The 20664-nt window shown below is 40.1% G+C and overlaps 2 protein-coding genes across 7 annotated transcripts in view; one reads left to right on the plus strand and one right to left on the minus strand.

Moving 5' to 3' along the window:
• Window positions 1-20659, plus strand: part of LOC147307427 (KATNB1-like protein 1) — a 39830-nt gene extending 19171 nt beyond the window's left edge. For 2 of the 5 annotated variants that reach the window (XM_086273980.1, XM_086273976.1), the window contains exons 2-10: window positions 17659-17771; window positions 17880-17917; window positions 17997-18282; window positions 18369-18484; window positions 18573-18623; window positions 18704-18793; window positions 18886-18990; window positions 19087-19180; window positions 19273-20145. In XM_086273980.1, the coding sequence (XP_086130106.1) occupies window positions 17664-17771; window positions 17880-17917; window positions 17997-18282; window positions 18369-18484; window positions 18573-18623; window positions 18704-18793; window positions 18886-18990; window positions 19087-19180; window positions 19273-19314 (930 nt within the window). In that variant the 5' untranslated portion in view covers window positions 17659-17663 and the 3' untranslated portion in view covers window positions 19315-20145. Of the gene's footprint in view, window positions 1-16506; window positions 16795-17658; window positions 17772-17879; window positions 17918-17996; window positions 18283-18368; window positions 18485-18572; window positions 18624-18703; window positions 18794-18885; window positions 18991-19086; window positions 19181-19272 lie in introns of those variants that run through there. The other 3 variants (XM_086273978.1, XM_086273979.1, XM_086273977.1) reach the window with 3 other exon arrangements.
• acp7 (acid phosphatase 7, tartrate resistant (putative)) lies at window positions 1977-17174 on the minus strand. Of its 2 annotated transcripts, none has more exons than XM_086273973.1 (15): window positions 17027-17174; window positions 16196-16254; window positions 15845-15982; window positions 14683-14883; window positions 14160-14342; window positions 12368-12393; window positions 11403-11500; window positions 7498-7560; window positions 6650-6764; window positions 6317-6430; window positions 4503-4569; window positions 4076-4143; window positions 3908-3979; window positions 3410-3547; window positions 1977-3316 (listed from the first exon to the last, which is right to left on the minus strand). In XM_086273973.1, the coding sequence occupies exons 3-15, from the start codon at window positions 15951-15953 to the stop codon at window positions 3251-3253; spliced, it is 1320 nt and encodes a 439-aa protein (XP_086130099.1). In that variant the 5' UTR covers window positions 15954-15982; window positions 16196-16254; window positions 17027-17174; the 3' UTR covers window positions 1977-3250. The 2 variants fall into 2 exon arrangements, with proteins under 2 accessions (XP_086130099.1, XP_086130101.1); XM_086273975.1 differs by lacking the exon at window positions 17027-17174 and adding an exon at window positions 16439-16701.
• Window positions 20660-20664: the final 5 nt, after the last annotated feature.

Genomic DNA, 20664 nt, shown 5'->3' on the forward strand with positions numbered 1-20664 from the left:
CAGAATTTAGCTGAAGAAAATTTAGAGAGTCTTCTCAAGAGGCTTCACAGCTTTTTTGCTTTATAGAAAGAGACATTGGCTTCCCAATCTCACATGTGGTCCAAGGAGAGTTCATTACTTTCTGGGTTTACTCACCAATAAGCTTGGGGTTGGATAAATAGCTGTTGTGTATCATTAGAATTAGCCTGCTGTGATGGAGTTAAGCATGAAGACAGAGTGGCCCTGCCAGTGTCAGGTTAGTTATCTAACGAGACAGAAGATCCGGTTTTACTCCAGTCATCAACTTGCCATGAACTTCAGCTGAGTTAAAGGGCAAATTCCAGTCAAATGTAACACATACTGTAGCCCTTTGACCTCTTGCACTGGTGTTTACAACACACGTATCTATACGATCAGTGAGCAGCAAGGTATTTTAAACGGTTGTTATCAGTCTCCTTAAGTCTTGTTAAACTAAGCAAATGAATCTGATTTCCATCGTTCTGACAATTTCGCCTCTAAAAAAATATTTTGCAATGTGTAAGGCAAGAATGATATCTGTTAACAAACGTCTTTGACCACAACACTAGAAACCTGCTGTGCCTCTTGCTGTAATAAGCCATATTTCAAGCAAAAAACGTGCCGTCTGAAGTCACATATTATTTTCTTCTTGGTCTTTTTTTCCTGGATTGTGATCAAAGAAAAGGAAATCACATGAACTAATTGATGAGGAATGTGTTCGCCACAGGACTTGCTCATTATTTAGGGCAAGAATTTTCCATTCGTCCAGTTTTGCATCATATGTTGCACATAAACAACTGTCTGGAAAACAACAAAGTCTTGCTGGATCATATATATTTGGTTATTTCCATGTGATCTCGAGCTCCAAGCTGGTCTAGACAGCCTGTACTCACTCAGGGCCTCCTCCTCTTCCTGGTTTGGGGTGAGTATGGAATGAGAAGGTCAAAGGTTAGGAACTCCGTAGTGGAGGGCCTACTCCACAGATAAACTTTTACAGCCGTGAAGCTGTGTGTTAGTGGCAGTTAGCAGTGGGTAGACATGCCAAAAAGCATGTGAGCGTGAGGTGTGATCGTTGTTCCCCGTGTGTCTTTTTCCTATGCCAGACACACTGCACTGTGCAGTGTCGACATCAGTGACAAATTCTCGGTTGGCTAGACGCCTGACTTTTGTGTTTCCACAACAACTATCAGCTTCTCACTAATTTGCTTTGACAGATCTTGCGGCCCTGCTCACATTTTGTCTTTTCTTTGATAAGTTCTTCATTTGTCTAAAATAAAATCAGTGCATCCACACGTTGCATTGCATGTGCTTTGGATGAAAGCGTCTTACGAATACAATGACGTATCTTACGTCGTTTGTAGCGTTCATGGATCGCTGCGTTTCTGCATGTAGAGCACGTTGTGTCAACAGAATTGTACAGAGAGATAATAATTGCCTTCTGGCGCTAACAGACAGCTAGACGGCTCAACACACAGATCTATGCAGATGTGCAATGGCTGTCTGCCAGTAGTCATCAGAAGCAGCATGGTGTTATTAGGGACTAATACTGCCACAGTGGTAAGCGTCACGGCATGAGAAACATTCTGGAGAGTCTTGTCTCACTCTGTATTAGCCAAAGCCACAAGCATCCCTGAGTTGCATAATAGTGCTTTTGTGCAGGCGTGAGGTTCCATGTGTCTTTCTGTCTGACGGCCACACAGATGTGCTATCAAATAAGGTTCCAATAACCTGATAGGATTAGCCAAGGGAGAATCTGTCCTCTTGATAGCCTGATAGAGAAGAGACCTGATATGTCTAAGTGCATTTGCAGGTTTTTGAAATGAAAAATATTCTCTAAGGGGAATGCAGATTTTTGTCTGCCAGATTCATCCTGTCCGATTCAGGCAGAAATAAAGGGACCTACATCTACTTTCTAAAGGAAAGTTCAACTAACAACTGAAGCTTACTGCAGTGGATGAATTACAGTGAGAAAATCCAAATATAATCAAACATAAGACATTTTTTTATTCCAATGTTCATAGAAAATCAGAACACCTTTCAGTAAATTACAGTCACATTATATACAGCAAATTTACAGTAGAGTATCAGACTACCGTATTTTTCAGACCATAAGGCACACCGGATTTTGCGCATTAAGCAAAACAAACCAGTCAGATAAGTCAAACTTTACTGAACTCATTCTTCTTGCTTCCTCCACTTCTGTACCATTGATTCATTAATGTTGAATTCTCTGGCAGCGGCTCTATTCCCATGTTGTTGCAGTATAGTAATGACTAACCTCGTATTGTGGATGGATTATCTCAGTTGTTCTCCTGACTGAAGTTTGGTCCGTTTACAGCATCCTGCCATGCGATTGCATTTGTCTCTAACCATTAGGAACCCTCACATTAACTTTCGAGTGGAAAAAGGTTGGCGTTCATCCTCCAGCTTCACTGTGTTTGTTATGCTAACATAGCTGTGTCGCTAGCAATCACGTAGCACATCATTATATACCAGCTAGCCCAACTTCAGTAACCCTACAAAAGTCACTGCTGTTTAGTTTTCTGTCTTCATTTATGCTGGAAGTGATAGCAGAGCTGTACCTTTTAATTTTCTCAGAAATCTCTCAGTCAGAACATGCTATATCATGCTTAGGTGGAAGCTAGCGAGCTAACTTCCTGCTAACTTCTAACTGTTAAATTTAATAGATTCTGTTTTCATGGATGCCTGGATGTTAAACTTAATTGATACACCTGGTAAAGCAGCAACGCTGATCATTTTATTAAAGATGAAAGAATTTAGACAGTTTTCAACTCTCAGTAATGCCATAGTGATCGTTTGACTTTGGGACCTGAAGAAGACGGAGTTTTGGACCCAGATTACTCCACAATGCTCCTGACTATGGTAGCCGTAATGCTCCGACAATCCATCAAGCGTTGCGGCTTCGTAGCTTACCAAAATCGTACTAAAACGTTTTTTGACAGATTTTTGAGCACCGTGTACCATATAAAATCGGTTCAAAGTCAGTAAGCACAACCAGAATTCATACATAAGGCGCACCGGATTATGAGGTGCACTGTCAATTTTTGAGAAATTTAAAGGATTTTAAGTGTGCCTTATAGTCCAAAAAATACGGTAGGTGTTTTTAAAATTGCACAAGGCTCAGTGAAATCAAATGAGCAGGAATAAGTTTTATGATCACCGCATAATTGGTTTGGAGGCAAAAAGTACTTGTTTTGGGCTCAAAGTGCATTTGCTTTAAGAAAGACAGTCTTCATACCCGGGCAGAGAAGCCATGTTTTTCTTTCACCACCCATATGCTGTCAATCACCTTCCCATTCTGGAACACACAGAAAAGTCTTTGTCATCATCCGAGCAATATTCCTTGGTCGTAAAATGAATCGCACTCACACATTCTTCCTCGTGTGCTCACCTGGTCATCAGACACCTGCTCCAAGTACAGGTGGGTTCCATTGACCACCTGCATACGGCTGTAGCCGTAGTCTCTGCTGCGGAAAGCACTCCACTCTTTGGGGTTTGGATTGAACTTGTCAGTCTTCTCTCTGCAGCCCTGCAGAAGATTAACCAGGAATTACACAGAGCCTTTAAGATAGGAGCCACATGCCTTCCTCAGACTCTGACATTTACAACTGCGGCTGTGCCTCGGTGTGAGTCTGTCTGCATTTTAATATCCCAATGACTAATCCCTCTGTGGTTGGATGACAAAGTGTACTCTGCACTGTTCACCACCACATCAGAAAAGAGTTAACCAGACCAACAGATGGTACTAAACTCATGTAGCAGACCAGCTGCTGCACAGACAGAGCTGTTTACCATACATAACGGCATTTCTGTTGATTTCACTGTCACTTTGCGCACTGACCTGCACACAAAAATGTTAACAGTGACACAGTGACGTGAAACTACTCACAGCAGAGCCTGTGATAATGTGGACTGGAGCTTTGGGGTTCACGTAAGGCTGTTCTCTGCTGCCATTGAATACCTTCAAGGAGCAAAGCACAATAAGTTTGGAACACTAGTTTACAACAGGGGAATGCAAGGATGAAGGATGGGGTGAAGTAAGAATGCACCAGCTGACCTTATCACCATACACAGGCCACAGCCTCTCATACGTGTGCTCATGTGCCCACAACTCCACATCCACTCCTGTGGGGGGAAAAAAAAACCCTTTCATAGATGAGAAGCATACACAAACAGCTCAGTGGTGCAACTGAAAGTTCCTCAGAACCTGTGCCTATTTAATTTGCAGATTTCTCAACAAACAACAAAACCTTACGATCAGAGAAACAAAACCTGACAGCGATTCATCACAAATTAAATAATTAAAACCGAGCGAAAAGTCTGAGAAACGTAATACAGGAAAAACATTTTGAAAACAGGCTGTTAGCATTTCAGCCAGACAGAAGGCCTGGTGTTTGGTTTGCTCTGCTGTTAGGACATTAGTCTAAGTGTGCAAATTTGCAATATTAAACACCCATTAGCAGCACACAGACTAGGTAGCATACCATAACGGTAAAATAGATCCTCAAGACCTGGAGCCGGTGGTTTTGTGTCATTCCTTCCCAGACGGACCTGAGACATAGGTGAGAGAGGTATAATGACAATATGAATTGACATTAACATCCAAACCACTACCTGCTGGGTGAAACACTATCTGGCAGGCATCCATTACCTGTGCCTGCCTCACTCTCAACAATGCCAAGTGTTGAGAGAAGCAAGCCCCGGTGGAAACTATTTGCTCCAAATTACAGTGATTTCGCCAGCACGCCGTGCTGCTTATGGGTTCTGTGGACTGGCCAGTCTGCAACATGCTTGTCATGTCTCCTAGCAGGGGCAATTTAAGTGTAAAGCAAGGCTGTGAAAATAAATCCTGCAAATAACATTATGTGATAAAAATAAAATGTTTAACAACACAAACATGCTGCTGTTTACATAACCGGGAACACAGCTCCCAATTAACAGCAGCTTCTTTAAAGCCAAGGCTCACGGTATTTTAAGGTAATGACAACATGACGTTTGCAGTAGTAAAATTACATCACACCTATAGAGTGAATTACCGATATGGTAATACAGAATAGTACTAGTAAAGAGTCTGGAATTTAGCTAAACAACACCACACTCATACCCCACAAGGCACTGGTATGGGTGGCACTATCACCCTTTACTAAGCTAGACATTCAGCCTGTCTGTACATGTTTTCGATCATTTTTCTATAAAATTTTAGACATAGTCAAAGGTTTAAATAATGAGCCCAGCTTATGTGAACCAAAGCTCAGCCTTCAGATTAATCTGAATGTTTAATATTGTCATATGAAGAACACAAGTCGGGCTTGCCCAACTTCTGTTTTGTTCAATCTTGTATTTGCAAAGGACAACCAATCAGAAAAAATCTTCAAAGGGGGAGCGAAGGAGTTAAAACATCTTCTTTCACACACTGTATTATCTGTGGGGATTGTAAATCATCCAAAGCTACTCTAGTCCAACAATAAAAACATCAGCCTGGGAGTTACATTAACCCTCCTGCCATCCTTTAAAAAACTCACACCCATCACCCTAGGGACCATTCTCAGCCACGCCATAAAAAGACCATATATCCATATTTTATTCCACTTTAAATTAGCCAACCTTGTAAAACTACTTCTCCCTGAAATATTCATGTAAAGTTTTAATTATATTTTCGTTGTTTTAACCCTTCAAATCCCAGTGTTATTACATGAGCGCCCTGTGTTATAAGCCCCAAAAACCAAAAAACGAAACTAAATATTTCCACAAAAAACCAGTTGAAGTAATATGTGATTGTCATTATAAGTAGGCCTTTAGATGGACCAAAGATTGGCACCAACATACATTTTGACCTGCCATTATTTTTTTTGCATTTTTTTTGCAATTTAAAAATTAAAACTTCAAGGCCCTGAGTCTTCATTGACATCCAAGAAAAGAAGAAAAAATAAAATCATATGATGATAATTTGGGGTTGAAAAATAGCGTTTATAATGGAAGTCAATGGGCAGAAAATGGTCCCCAGGGTGATGGGTGTGGGGATTTCTGCTGCTCAGCCATTTTAGGCTGATTTAAGGAATTCACACTGGAATATTAACATTGACAGGTAAAAACTATCCTGTGGCAAGTTTGGTTATATTCCACTGAACACAGTGGAAATGGCAGCCATTTAACACATAGCAGTGGCACAAAAAGGTCCCAAGAAGGCAGGAAGGTTAATAAGTGCCCTACACAATTAATTGTGAAAAATTATTATATAATATAAACCATTTCTCACTGTAGCAATGTAAGTAAATTAACAGACAACACTCTTACATACATAGGATTCAAACTTAGTACAGTCATCCTGGTCATCATCAGAGCAGTACATGGGCCGGTGCCCCATGGTTATGATCCAAGGACGCACTGCTCTGTTCTCGGGCTTGTTGGCCTCCTAGATGAAACAAAAGTGGAGCCACACATGTGCCACGTTAAAACAGGGAAACAAATTCAGCAACATGCTCTTACTTTCACTGAAATGAGAATTCTGAATATTATAATGATATAAAATGACCTTGGTCTTAAAATGAGAAAAAAAGAGGTCAAAGCAAGTGTGGGAACAAAAGAAAGGACTTAGCCACAGTGGACAGATGGAATTGTTGTGGTCATTAACCTCCAGGTCTTTCTCCAGCCAGTCGTACTGCTTGAAGAGGAGGTCCTGGCCAAAGTCAAGATAGAAGTAAACCTCGGTGGAAATGGAGATTATGTGCGCTGAGCCCAGGTTCCAGCTGCGGAGACATTGTTAAAATAATACACGGCACTGACCCAGGAGAGGAAGCGTGTTAAAAGTCATCTGATAAGCAAGAGCAGGTCTCACTTTAAACCGCAAAGTGTGAAAAATACTCCGAGATCCAGACGACGTTGCGTCACTCACATGTTGTTATAAAATAGACTAAACTGCTCTTTAAAAGGCCGCACTGTACTGTGAGTGCTTACATGTCCGTGCTGTAGGGTTAATGGAAGAGTGCCACTGTACATGTGTGCTTAATGTTATGAACAGTTTCCAGTTGCAGTCAGTTGCCTGGATGGAGTTTCTCTTTGCCTCCTAACTGTGCACATGAGTGGAAGGCTCTCAGCCAGCAGCCCTGCCCAGAGAGTGGGCAGCTGGCCTGTGGTGTAGCAATGTACTGTATTATCTTACTGTCTGACAGAAGGAGGCCTGTGGTGGGCGATGAGTCACACCTGTCAGATGTATAGCTCCTTTGTGTAGTCTCAGTGTGTGAGATAGGAGAAGTAAGCTATACTAAGAGAGCTCTATACTCCTCTGCTGACTCATTAATGCTTACTGAAATACAGCAGGACGTTTGACACACTTAACATGACACTTCACATGGGCCCGCTGTTAGAAAACAATGAATTACTCATCACGAGTGGTGTGTGCAGGGCTTGCAATGACATGCTTTCGTATTCGTTCACCTGCTTCGGTGCATTAATTGATTGCTGTTAAAGCAGCTCCCTTACCTGTACCACAGGCTCTCGGTCTGGCCTGGCATGCTGAAGCGATTCCTGTAGTTGGAGAAGTTGCTGTGAACAAACAATATAGCGAGAAACGCAATGAGATGGACTGATCGTGCACTCTACATTCCTTGAATAAATGAGAAGCAGCACTTAGCACCCCAAACTGCTGCTTTCTCATAGTTTGAGATGATTATACCAGCGCCTGGAAAAACTGCAATCCATTCAGAATAGATTTAAGATAATTCCAAGCTTTCTCTGAAATACAATAAACCAGCTGTTCGTGGAAAAAAAGCCCCTGCATTTGGTGCAGTTCTTTTGATTTATGTGCTTTTTCATTTGTCATCTAAACCTGGCAGAAGACTTGGCGTTATACCTCATCGGTTGAAAACAACCATCAACCTCTAAGACCTCCTGGAAGGTCATAGATATTTAAAGGAACTATAAACACTGCTACATGCAAGCTATCAGAGGATCCCTCTCTAAATTAAAGGCTGGGCAGAAACGCAAAGTAGCCTCTGTGACATCAACCTATAGCTTAGTGATGGAATAGTCTGAGGCTTAAAATCATGGTCAGCAAGTGGAGCCAGATAATCAAACTCTGGTCAACATGAGGGAGCTTGGGTGGAGCCGGACATGGGATAAGCGAGTAGGAGCCACCATGACCGAGAGTGCCACAGCTGTCAATCAAGAACATGTCTCTAAATATACCTCTCTTAAAACCATGACATCGTTTTAAAAGAAGACTGTAATTTTACATCCAGCAGTCATCAGAGGAATCCAGTTTTGAGGTAGTCCTGCAGTGGTTTCACCACCGAGTCATGGCGGTTTTTATTGATCTAGATATAGCCGGACACTTAAAGTGATCAGTCCATCGCTGCTCATTGCACTACATGAAACAGACACATACTAATTGGAAACTCGAGAGATGCTAAAACACTATCAAACCAGCATCTCCAAATTTTACAACGCAAAAGAGTAAAAATTAAAAAAAATATTTCATGGGAAGCTCTCCCAGACTCCAATCTGTCAGACTCTTTTCACAGTTTTTAATTTAGAAGGCAGGAGCCAGTCTTCTCAACAGGCCATTAACTAAGCAAGGTGATGGGAACAATTATTTTCTTATCTTACGTAGGGGAGGTGGGAAAAAGAGGCAATTTCCTCGGCAGCAGCCAGAGTAGGGTAGCAGATCCCTGAATTGACAAGTTTAATGTAGGGCTAGGGGTAATGTTGAGTTAGGGGTAACTTGAGAGCAGCAGGGTCAGAGGTTAAAGGCCAGGATTCAGGACCCAAAAGGAGGATCACAGAGCTCTTAACTAATGCTGAATAAGTCTTAAAGTAATGTCACCTGTAGTTTGGGTGGGCACTGAGGTCAGGTTTAAATGGTCAGCATGATAACCCAGCAAAGGTCAGTTTGTGAGCCGCTTGTTTCAACATCATTTCATGTGCACAATGGCAGGCTGATCCTACAGATGGCACCTTTAAAATGTTAAAAATAGCTATAGGTACGAACTTTATTTCAAAGTTATTATATGAAGGACATTTTTTCATCTTTTAGTATAGATAATACAAAAAAATCTTTACTTAAGTCATTCACCCTAACGTAAAAGCATAAGGATGAGCTCTTTATCCCAAACAAATCTGTTGTGATTGAAATTTCACAGCCAAATGTGATCACTGTGGTGAATAAGGAAGAGTCCTAATATAAGTTCATACTCCCATCTTGTGGCTAAAAATGGTATCAGCAGGCATTTTAAGGATCTGGGAACACAGAAAAAGGTTTTTTGTTCTGTTTTGTTTAGTTTTGAATCACTGGATTTTTAGACATACAGGAAATGTATTCACTGGCTGAAACTAAATCAAAAACAAGCTATCAAGTCTGTAGTTCAGCAGTGGAAATGTAATTTAGCACAGACATGACAAGCGTTCATTTGTGTCATTGATCTGTATAGGAGTTCAGCAAAAAATGTGAGTCATTCTAAGTCAGATTGTCATCTTTCCAGCTAAATGTGTGGGTTTTTTAAATTAACACTGAGATAGAAATCTGGATGTCAAATTCAGAACAACCCGTCTGCTTCAACTGGCCCAGTAAGATTTTCCCTGCTCGTCAACTCTTTCCTTTCATCATCTGATGGGCTAAATCCAGGCAGTATGACAACTTAAAGGATCCAGTTGTAATATTCATGGAGCATATCATTGTTTCAGATGATGACCGTTGGTCTGCTGAACCACGTGCTCATCTTGGTGAACAAAGACAGCCTTGACTGGGGCCTTAGCATCTTCCGTGGACCGGCTGTTCTCATGCAGCTGGAATGCTGACTGAAAACCTTTGTGGTCGGCTCCGTTTTAATCGCCTTTAACTCATTAGGTTTTGAGGTTGGAAAGCGAGAGTAACAGAGAAGTACAGTGAGACGGAGCACAACAGAAAGTGAGGAAGAAAAGCAGGGCCCAGCTGCTGGGTATACTTGGATTCTGAACGACACCACAGAACGAAACACATATTTAGGTATAGAAGAAGAGGGGGCGGGGGGGAGAGCTGCATTTCTGGTTATGTAATGCACCGAGCTGGTTTTTGATATCAGGTTCTTATGTCGGGATGCAGCGCCAAGAAAAAGAGACTACTGTTAGCAGCTCCTTAATAAAGAGGCACACAGTAGTCCTATTACACATGGCAAAGCCAAGAGAGTGAGAACGGTCCCCGTATAGAAGCGGCAAGTAAATATTATGGTGCAGGATCAGACACCACTGAAAGTTTCTAACTCCAGCAGATGTTGTTGGAATTCAGGGATCCATTCGCTGCTGATCCTCATGATAAAAACCATATGAATGTCTATAGAAGTCTGACTTTAACTATAACTAATAAATGTGTAATTTAATGTACTGAAACAGTTAAGTGACATATTGTAATAATGTGTTTTTTTATTTTATAAGGGAGAATTGTCGAGTTGTAATTATGAAGCTAATGGGGGGCAACCCACTGAATAATATCTATGCATACATGATTGCATGTAGAGTCGCACTGTAAGCTGGGGTTTTTTTTATCATCAATTAATCTGCAGATTATTTTATTACATATGGCTCTTTTGCTCTAAAACATTCACTGACTATTTACTGCACAGTTTCTTTAACCCAAGCTGACTCCTTCAGACTGCTTGGTATCTCCAAAACAGCACAAAAGCCTTTATTATATGTGATTTACTAAAGTGTTATAGATAAAATCAGGGAAAGCTGTAAAACCTGACATCTAAGAAGCTAGAAGAAGCAATGTTTCAGGGTTTTGTTTGAAAAATTATGAAATAGTTTACTTTAATTTAAGATTTTACCATTTAACTAAGGCTTTGTCTTGTGTTTTCATCCAGATAAGTTCCCACACTCAGATGCAAAGAGCACATTTGGTAACCGTGAGTGAAAATACTGACAGTTCCCACCACCGCAGGCCATCTCTGGAAACTCAAAAACAGATATTAAGCTGATGATTCCCAGTCAGACTAATGTTAGTTTTGGACAGTGTTGACTTGTTTAGAACTTGGTGGCTCCTAATGCTGCTCCAGACTTCGGAGACAAAAATAGCTCCCATCTGTTCAAACGGTACAGTAAAGACTTTTCAGGACTAACCGAGTGTGCTCTCTATTTTGCAGAAGAAAAAGTGCAGCTGATGGGGCTAGCCTTGAGATATAGCATGCACTGCTGTTTTTCTGTCCAAAACCCATTAATTACACTCCTGGCTCTGTGAGCAGAATGTGGTGCAAATATAAAGAAAAAGAAAAACAGAGCTGAAGGCAGACAGCAGACAAACAGATGCTGTGTGAGAAAGAACGTGTTTTTGTAATGAACGTGTGCCTGACTTCCACCTATGGATGCATCGTATGAATGAGAGAGACAGCAGAGAGATTCAGTTGAATTTCACCTACTATGTAGCTTCATGGTTGCCGGGACAGGTCATGTAGGGCACGTAGGCAGCTATGGACTCGATCTGCCTCATGAACTCGTCTCCAATCCTGGCATTATCCTGGAATCACACAGTGTCATTGAGCCATTAAACATGATGTCAAAGAACTTCCTGTTAAGACAGTGTTCATTTTTGCACATTCAGTCCATTTTCCAGAATGCTTCAGGAACGTAGCACAGGCTACCAAATAAACCTCAATGGAACTTGAAGAGTTCGTCTTAAATATCCCAATACTGTCTGCGGTGCTTTAAAAGCACACCGCGGTTCATTTCTCCTCTGATGGCTTTTACCTGCCACAGCCATTAACGACCTTTCAGGCTAAATTCTCTCTCTGTTTTTCTATTTATAATATCAGCGAAGCCGCAGGTGGTGCCTGCACATTCCAGCTGAGAACACAGCTCAGATGAATTATGGTTATTAATTTTTGCAGCAGCCTGATGATTGCATTTTACATTCTCTCCCTATTAAAAAACAGCATTAATAACGCGCAAAGTTATTTAAGGGAAAATGATATTAGCATCCGAGACAAGGTTATGTCCTCTAATATGAAAGGTGACAGCTGTGAGGATTTCATATGAGCCAATATGTTATTGGGACTTAAGATCTGTGGTTTTGAGTAGCACCACTTTTATTCATGAAATACTTGGGCGACACAATCCGTACTCTCATCTTTCACTGCGGGCTTAAGGCGTTTCACAGCAATGCTAATGTCCCAACCACAGCTGAAAGCTCTCACATGCCCTGAGGACAAACAGTGGTGTGCAGTAGAGAAAGGTAAAGTGGCTTATCTCTTCTGTCTTATTGGAATCAGGGATATATCAGAGTGATTTTAAGAGTATAAGAACTTTGCTGTCAGTGACCTTAATTGAAACTAGGTGCAGGTTTGATCACATTTCACAAGACTGGAAAGATAGAAGGGTAAATTACCTCATGCATGTCATAGGCAAAGTCTCCTGTAAAACAAGCACATAAAATCTATAGATTAGAATCTTTTACATGATTTCACTCTTTGCCAGCATAATGTAAAAACAAGATGTGCAGATTAAGTTTCCCCAAGCAGTACCATCTAATCAGCTTCACTAGATTTATATTGTCAGAATTTATTTCAAGAGAGCTGAACTCTTACGTAGTTTTGGCATTTTGCTGTTTCGTTTCTAGTGTTAGATATAAAGAAGCTAAACATAATGAAGCTAAAACCACAACGCAGCTAGAAACTGGGAGACAACTAGTCTGACTGTGCCTATCATCAAAACCCCAAAATGTATAAATGACAGTTTATAGTTTCACGGGGGATTACATCATCTTGCTTTTCCTTGCTTTCTGTTATTATGGGAAACTAAATTAAACAGTTTCTCTCTATTTTCTTATTCCCGGCACAGACACGATCGCTGCACCAGTCTTTACAAGAACTGCTTCGACAGTTTGGTGATTTAGATGTTGAACAACAGCAAACATGTCCAGCGATGACAGAATTATTGTAAAAGTATAAATAAACCATTTTAAGCCATCAGTCATCACACTTGAAAAATGTAAACTGGTATTTGAAGCAGAGATGTACATAAATCTGCTGATCTCTAACTTTGTGTAACTGCTTGTGATAAAGCGCCATTTGTCAACAGCTGCTCTCTTTCACTTTAAACTTCAGATGATCCTTAGAAATCCTGACTCTTTTTAACTCAAGAACAAGAAATGTCAACTTAAAGGCCAATATGTTTAAAACAGTAAAGTTTACACTTTACTGTTTTTTATTGAAGGAACTAGATTTCAAGGATTGGTTGATTATTATTTGATGATTTTCATGCATTTTCCTTTTTTCTTTCGTGATTTTTTTTCACAAAAATTGATACTTGTGTTTTTGTTTCTGAGCCATTAGCTTGCTCTGAATTAGGAGGATGGTTTTTTGATTGAACCAGTTTAATGTAACATTTTCTCAGGTTGGTGGTGCATGACATGAGCGTTCTTGTTCGTGAATTATTTAACAAAATATTGATATTTGATGTCACTGTACCAAATAGAATATCTAGCGAAATATTGCAAAATGTGAGGTAAAGGTTTTTTTCCCCACTTTTAATATTACCAATATTACACAAACACAAAATCTATGAATGACATTTGACTGGTACAAAATAACTAAATGCACTGCTTCACCCATTATTCATACATTATGACTTCACAGCATTAAGATCACTCAGATGTCTATATTTAAGAACTAATATATTATTAACCCCCTCAGCAAGTTGTGTTGCAAATTGTACTGCTGTGCCTTCTTGAACCAGCGGGAGAGGTAGTTCACTTAGTGTTTACATTGAGGAGAAATAAAAAGGTAAGAAACATTATTTCCTGTTATTAAAAATGGAGAGATTATAAAAGCTGGCGATCCAGTGAATCAAAACTAGGTTCTTTGGCACAACAAAAACCTACACTCTGCAGTTTAATCAGTGAAGTGATGAATAGCAGGCTAGTGACCAGAATCCATCCCATAATGCTCAAAGCAAATAAGTGCAAATGATGACTATGTGTTATTATGGTAATTACAGTAATTACCACAATGATATATTGCCTCCTCATTAGATATCTCTGTCGGATGTCAGCTGGCTTAATTGATTTGATTTATGTTAATACAAGCTGTGGATGACTAATGCCTTAAGCTGCGGTTTATATAACTTAATGCCTCTTTTACAATGATGAATGATAAAATATCTAGAAGGGTAGAAGTTACCTATGTGTAAGATGACATCGTACGTTCCGAGCTGAGTTTCCTTTTGCAGTCGAGCCAGAGACTGGGGGTTCTCATTGCCGAGGTCACCATAAAAAGCAAACCTGGGACTGGACGTAGTGCTGTCATTAAGAGCAGTGAAGAAGAACACGTCGCTCCAGCCTTCTTCACCGCCACAGTGGTAGACTGGAAAAAAATGTAGGAAAAAAGTTTCACAGTTAAGTGATCCATGAGATGGTGTGAGAGCCAAAAGCTAAATGGAGAATAGATTCGTTTGTATAGAGTGCTCTTCTACTCTACATGAGTACTTAAAGTAAAGCTTTATATAACATCCCTCATTCATCCATACGTACAAGCATTTTTTCTACCTAAGTGCTTTCTATCTAACCTTCACACACCAAGGTGGGTTTCAGTATTTTAGGCATACTCACTGGAGCAGCTAGGGATCAAACCACCAACCATCTAATTAATAAAGGACCTACAGATACAGCCACCCTAATGTCAGCTATATAAAAACTCCACCCACCATACGAAGCTGCCGGTTTGAGGCCTCTGAGTGTGACCCTGTGAATGAACATCTTCCTCTTTTCCGTTCCCGAGTCAACAAACAGAGTCGCGTGTCCTATGGCGCTCATCTCAAAGAGCCGAGCCCCCAGAAGGCTATACTCCACCTTGCTCTCTGTCTCATTGAAGGTTGTCCAGGTCACTACCATAGTGCCTGGCATTCCTGAAGAAGAAAAGTCCATTTATTTGAAATGTGATGCAGATTTGTCTGACAGGAACATTGGATACACTTACTGGTGCATTTATTAAAGCCAAAAGATGCTGATGTGAAAAAGCTGACTTTACAAGAGTGGAACTTTTGATCTTGCTGCTGGCAAGATGAAGCATTATAAAGGCAGACTTGAGTTGGCCAGGTACTTGCATAAAGACATCAGTTCAATAATGAGTACCACATGTTTCACCTTCATAAGAAAAGAACAAAAGGGTTTTTATGCTGCATTAGATACAGGTTTGGAAGTTTAGGTAATTAAACGGTGTCCTCAACCTACATGACAAAAAATACAGTCAGGGAATATTTCTGTGAACCTGCCTGAAAAAAAGTCAGATGTAGTCAGTTAACAGAATATTGAGCAATTTGTACAAAACATCTGTAAATCTGCAAGTGACCTGGATACTTGTGTGTATTTCAAAGGGGAAAAATATGTCTGTGAAGGTTCTCAGTCATCCAGGTCATCGTAGTCAAAGGAGCTTGCAAAGAAAAGCGTCTGGACTTCTTTAAGTTGCTTGAAGACGTTTCACCTCTCATCCGAGAAGCTTCTTCTAAGGTCAAATGGTGGAGAGTCCCAGATTTAAACCTAGTGGGAGTTTCCCCCCAAAGAGGGACAAAAGGACCCCCTGATGATCCTCTAATCGCCTGAGCCAAGGTGTGAAACTGGGTGTGGGTCCCAATCAGCCAGAGTTTCGGGTGTGTTCATTGTGAAACCTGGCCCCACCCTATCATGTGATTTCCTGAGGTCAGATGACTCTCCACCATTTGACCTTAGAACTGAAGAAGCTTCTCGGATGAGAGGTGAAACGTCTTCAAGCAACTTAAAGAAGTCCAGACGCTTTTCTTTGCAAGCTCCTTTGACCAAGGGGAAAAACTGTATCCCACATGTGTCAGGTGGAAAAGGTCAAACACTTACCTCCATAGGAGAGGTGCACCTGTTCTGGCTGGGTCCAAATAGGAGGAACACTGAGCACCAGCAGGGGTGCAGCAAATAGCAAAGCACAGGCAGCGTGAACAGGCGACATTTTAATGCTGGACCTCAGGGAACAAACGTCTGATTAAAGAAGCCCCACACACACACACACACACACACACACACTTGAATCACATGATCTCCGACTTCTCATAACAAAAATCACATGACTCTAAAGGCACTAGTATAAAAACATTTGGAAATATTGACGATATTTAAAGCCTTCCAGTAAATGACATGACCTCAGGGGAGGTTTACACATGCTGAGTAGTTAGGATAAACAAAGTCACATACTGTGTTTTGGTCTCTGTTGAGTATGTCCAAATCAGTTAACCTCCATTCAGCCCATGAAACTGCAGAACCAAAACAGCAGAGTCAGCAACAAGTTTAGAAATAGATGATGTGACAATAAAAGCATGTGATGTTGCTTTTCATTGTGCAGTACTGCAGTGAAAGACAGAAGAGGTAAGCTCACATGCTATGGCTTGCCTCAGATCAATTAAATGCAAAGGCAAGCAGCTGCTATGCTGGACTTACCAGAACAAAGACACTATCAGTGTCACAGCCCATGAAGACAAAATCGTGCTTTTTAATTGAGTCAAAATCTACTATACCAGCTGATCTGATCTATCAGTTACATTAATTGTCAGTTAGGCTGATCATTGACGATTCTCTTAGCTGTGTGTTTTGGTTGTGAAACGTGCACCAACACTGTGTCAATAGCCGATAGAGGGTGCACAGTCCAACAGCTGAATGATGAATAGGCTGCTTTATTCTCCAATGATGGGCGGTACCGCCGGCTAGTTGCGTAAAAAGAATCAAAGTGTTTAACTGTCATATCTCTGTTTGGAGAAGCAAAGTGAGTACATCATATTTACTGTGAACGCTTACAGGTTTGTTTATTTATTTCACTTTAAATGCTGTGACGCATTTATTTTCACATGTATTTCCTCGACCGCTGGTTGGAACACAATTAAAAAGCTTCTTTCTTTTTGTCTGGTTAGCTGTTAGCTACCTGACTGTTAGCTACCTGGCTTAATTACTTGTTAGCGATAATTCAAAGCTAATACTTTGCATTAAGTACAATAGGAAACAAAGAAATTCATGCCTCTGTACAACACTTACAGTTAAGCTAAAGGCAGTGAATGATCGTCTCCAAAAGCACAAACGACTTCTGTTCTGAATAAATTACATATATTCAGAAAAATAAAAAGTTACAGCTAAGCTAAACTCAACCAGCTGTTTTGGCTGGAGAGCGCTTCCTGACCACGTCATGTGCAGAACGATAACAATGGCCGAGTGGATTGTGGGAGATGTTGTTTTTCAGCGTGTCGCGTTATAAACAGAATATTAGATGAAGAATTAATGATTGATTTACTGGGAAAAATGTATTATTACTATCTTACTTTGTTTGCAGTGGTAAACGGTGTATTTGGACATGTGTAGCCCGTATGTTGTGGGGACAAGATAATGTTTACACTGTCCACAATGTGTAGCCATTTATGGCCAGAAACGCAAGATTCATACACTGTTAACCTCTAAAATCCTGTGATATGCATTTTTTTAATCGCCTTAAAAGTTTTTATCTTGTCTTACAAAAATGGTAAAAGTTAGGAAATGAACAAAAATTATATAAATAATACATTAAGTTGATCTTAGATGATTTTCAGGCAAAGGCTCTAAGGTTCAGTGAGGTATGTATGTATTTTGTCGTGTTTATAAATTTGTTAACTCATTCATATATCCTTTCTTTTTAGATATAATGGACCCCAACACTGAAGATGCAGAGAGCCAAAATGTTGAGGATCGCTTGCATCATGATGCAGCACAGTACAAAGTGAGCTATCCTAAAGGGAGAAACACAAAACAGGTGAGCTGGGTTGGTCATTATGTTGCACAAATCTATTTCTGGTTCCTGGTGCTTTTTATGCCTCTAGCTGTGTTTGTGCATCGCCATGTTTTGTCTTTTTAAATTCAGGCGGATGATGCTGCAAATGAAGAGTGCAACAAAAAGAGGTATTTCCTGCCTGTTTTGCATTTTTTACAGCCATTTGTTTTTGATTAAAAGCTATATTTGGAATTTTACCCCATCCAGATACCCGGTTAGCCGCTCTGGGAACAACCCAGGCAGAGTGAAGCGGGTAGTGTCATGTAAAAGGAAGACTCATCATCTGACTGTGGCTCGAAGAAAGCAGCTTGGGTCTGGGAGAACTTGTGATGCTCCAAACAAGGAAAATGAAACAAAAGTCTTGCAGGGCACACAGCAGGATATTTTCAGTATGGACCCCTGGGATTTCCCATTTCATGTCAATAATATCAATAACAACCAAGGAACTGATAGAACTGGTTGTGAAGAGGCTGACTACTGTGTACTGACTGAGGTCAGTAAGACGTTTGCATTGTTTTATGAATTACTTTTCTTGCAAACACGCAGCTGAAACTACTTAAAGCTGACTATGTTTTCCAGCTCACGAGGGATCACAACACGCTGACTGACGTGCTTTTTGGAAGAAATCTAAGACTCAAAGTGGCTTTAACGTTGTGGCAGAGAAATGTTGGAGAGCTGCTGACATACTTTCTGAGGTGTGCGCCGTGCGGCTGCTTTCAAACATGCGCCAATGCTTGTTTGCTAGTATTTCCAAAGTTTGATTACATCATATTTTTTGTACAGTATCCAAGATACTGGTGTGTTTGTTGACTTTCTCCCGCTCATAAGCAAATGGTGAGCACTGAGTTTTGCAAATATCCTAGTAACACTGAGATTATAGTGTTACTACAATAATTTTTATATTTTCCCTGCAGCATTGATGAGGATTCTTCAAAGATAACCATCGGCTGTTGTGTCGACCTCTTTCCTTTAGTTGGCAAAGTCCTCAGCAGTCCATATGAAGAGTGAGTAATCCTGCTGAATAAAACACTTTACACATGTACAATAACATTGTGTTTAGCAGCAGGATAATTATTTTTTGTATTTTCTTTTATAGGCATCTTACTGTTGGCCTAAAGTGGGTAAATTCAGTTTTAAAAAACTGGTGGGAGGATCTAAAAGATAGTGGCTTCAGTGGCTCAACAAACTCTCTGCTGGATGAGTAAGTTTAATATATTTATTTTTAATTAAAAAAAAAAAAAGCACAATCTTTTGACATTAATTTGCCAGAGTTGTATGATTTATTCCTTTGTTGCAGAAACTTTCAAGTTTTTAATCAGCAGTTATGGGAATTGTGGCAGCAGGAACCCTTTTTGAAGTCTGTTCCAGGACCTGCAGGAGACATGGCAAAGGTAAACATGCAGAATTTAACACTGTTAGTTATATGTGTATATATGTGTGTGTTTATGTTTTTGCATTTTATGTACATCTTTTTGCCCCTTAGGTCATCGATTCCTTCCTGTCTAAACTCACATGTCAGCAGTGAAGATCCTGAACGCATCGTTCTCCGTTAACAGTTCAATTCAATTTTATTCGCCTCAGGGCGCATGAACAGTCTCCTTAGTTTTGAAAGTGTTATTCATAGTAGCTGCTGACGTTTGCACTGACTGGCTCTTAGTGTGGGCTGGATGTATTTGCAGAGCAGCTTAAGCAACTAAAGAATTGAGCAATGTCTACAACAGCAATGGTGTGACAAGGCCGATAATTTCTCTCTTAAGTAGCAAAGTAGTATTTTGTAAATAATTATCCACTTATTTTCACAACGCAGATATTGTGATGACTGTAAGATTTTTGTCCTTTTAACTGCTTCATTAATGATTAACACTTTTTTGTCATTTGTGATTGATATTATAATAATATGTTACAAAAACACTAAAAAGGGATGCCACTAATATTTCTGTTTTATGGCTGCAAAAACAACAATTGCATCTTCCGTAAAACTGTATATGACTGTCTTTACCTTAAGTTGAACTAGGGGAGACCGGGGATAGTTGTAACATTTCTGACATTTCTGTCTGTAAATTGGAGCTCTTTTAAGGTAGTGGATTCAAAATGTAATGCAAAGTATTTACATGTCTCGGCTATTAAATAGTGCAGCTATTTTCTCTGCAGCACAATTACCCATTGCATGGTATGGTCTCAAACACAAAGAGTGAAATGTTACAATTAACCCCATAGTCTGGGTTAGTTGTAACATATCCTGGGGTAAAATGTAACACAATGAAATAAGGGTACTAACAAAACATTAACATGTAATCTTTGTTTATTCAACACATGAATGCACTTAGAGCCATTTATGTAGTTATGTGTGTGTGTGACAGAATGCAGAAATCTAACTTTTGAACATATTCCAACCCCCCAAAAAAGACAAATTATGGAATTTTCTGCAACTGAATATTTCATTAATTTTGGTTGGTCTTCCTTGAGTTTGGCCTCATTGGTCCAGTGGGCATTATAACCTACAACTCTTGCACCAATTTTGAACATAACAATGAAGCTGAAAAAATGTAGTTGTTCACCAGCATCGCAATTCCATTACTTTTTATCCTGGCTTACCTTGGTGTGGTTTGCAAAGTGCTTCAGAAAGATGAGGAAATCTGTTTCTTGCACCCATCCTGATTTATTTCCACTACCAGTACTTCCTACTGGTCCATCTCTGACACAGTGGTCTGCATAATGTATGTGTGGGAACACAAACAGTGGAGGAATTGTGTTGCCAATGGCATTAACCGCATATACAAATGCGACCAGTGAACCTCTCTCTGCTGATGTCGTTGCCCCAACTTGTTTAATATAAGTTAAAGTAATAGTGTGGTAAGTTGTAACATCTGCGTTA

This window comes from Aulonocara sp. 'chitande type north' Nkhata Bay, linkage group LG19 (genome assembly GCF_057382095.1).
Source record: "Aulonocara sp. 'chitande type north' Nkhata Bay isolate Kocher_YH1m ecotype deep benthic linkage group LG19, A_spYH_male_GT1.1, whole genome shotgun sequence".
NCBI classification, from domain to species: domain Eukaryota; kingdom Metazoa; phylum Chordata; class Actinopteri; order Cichliformes; family Cichlidae; genus Aulonocara; species Aulonocara sp. 'chitande type north' Nkhata Bay.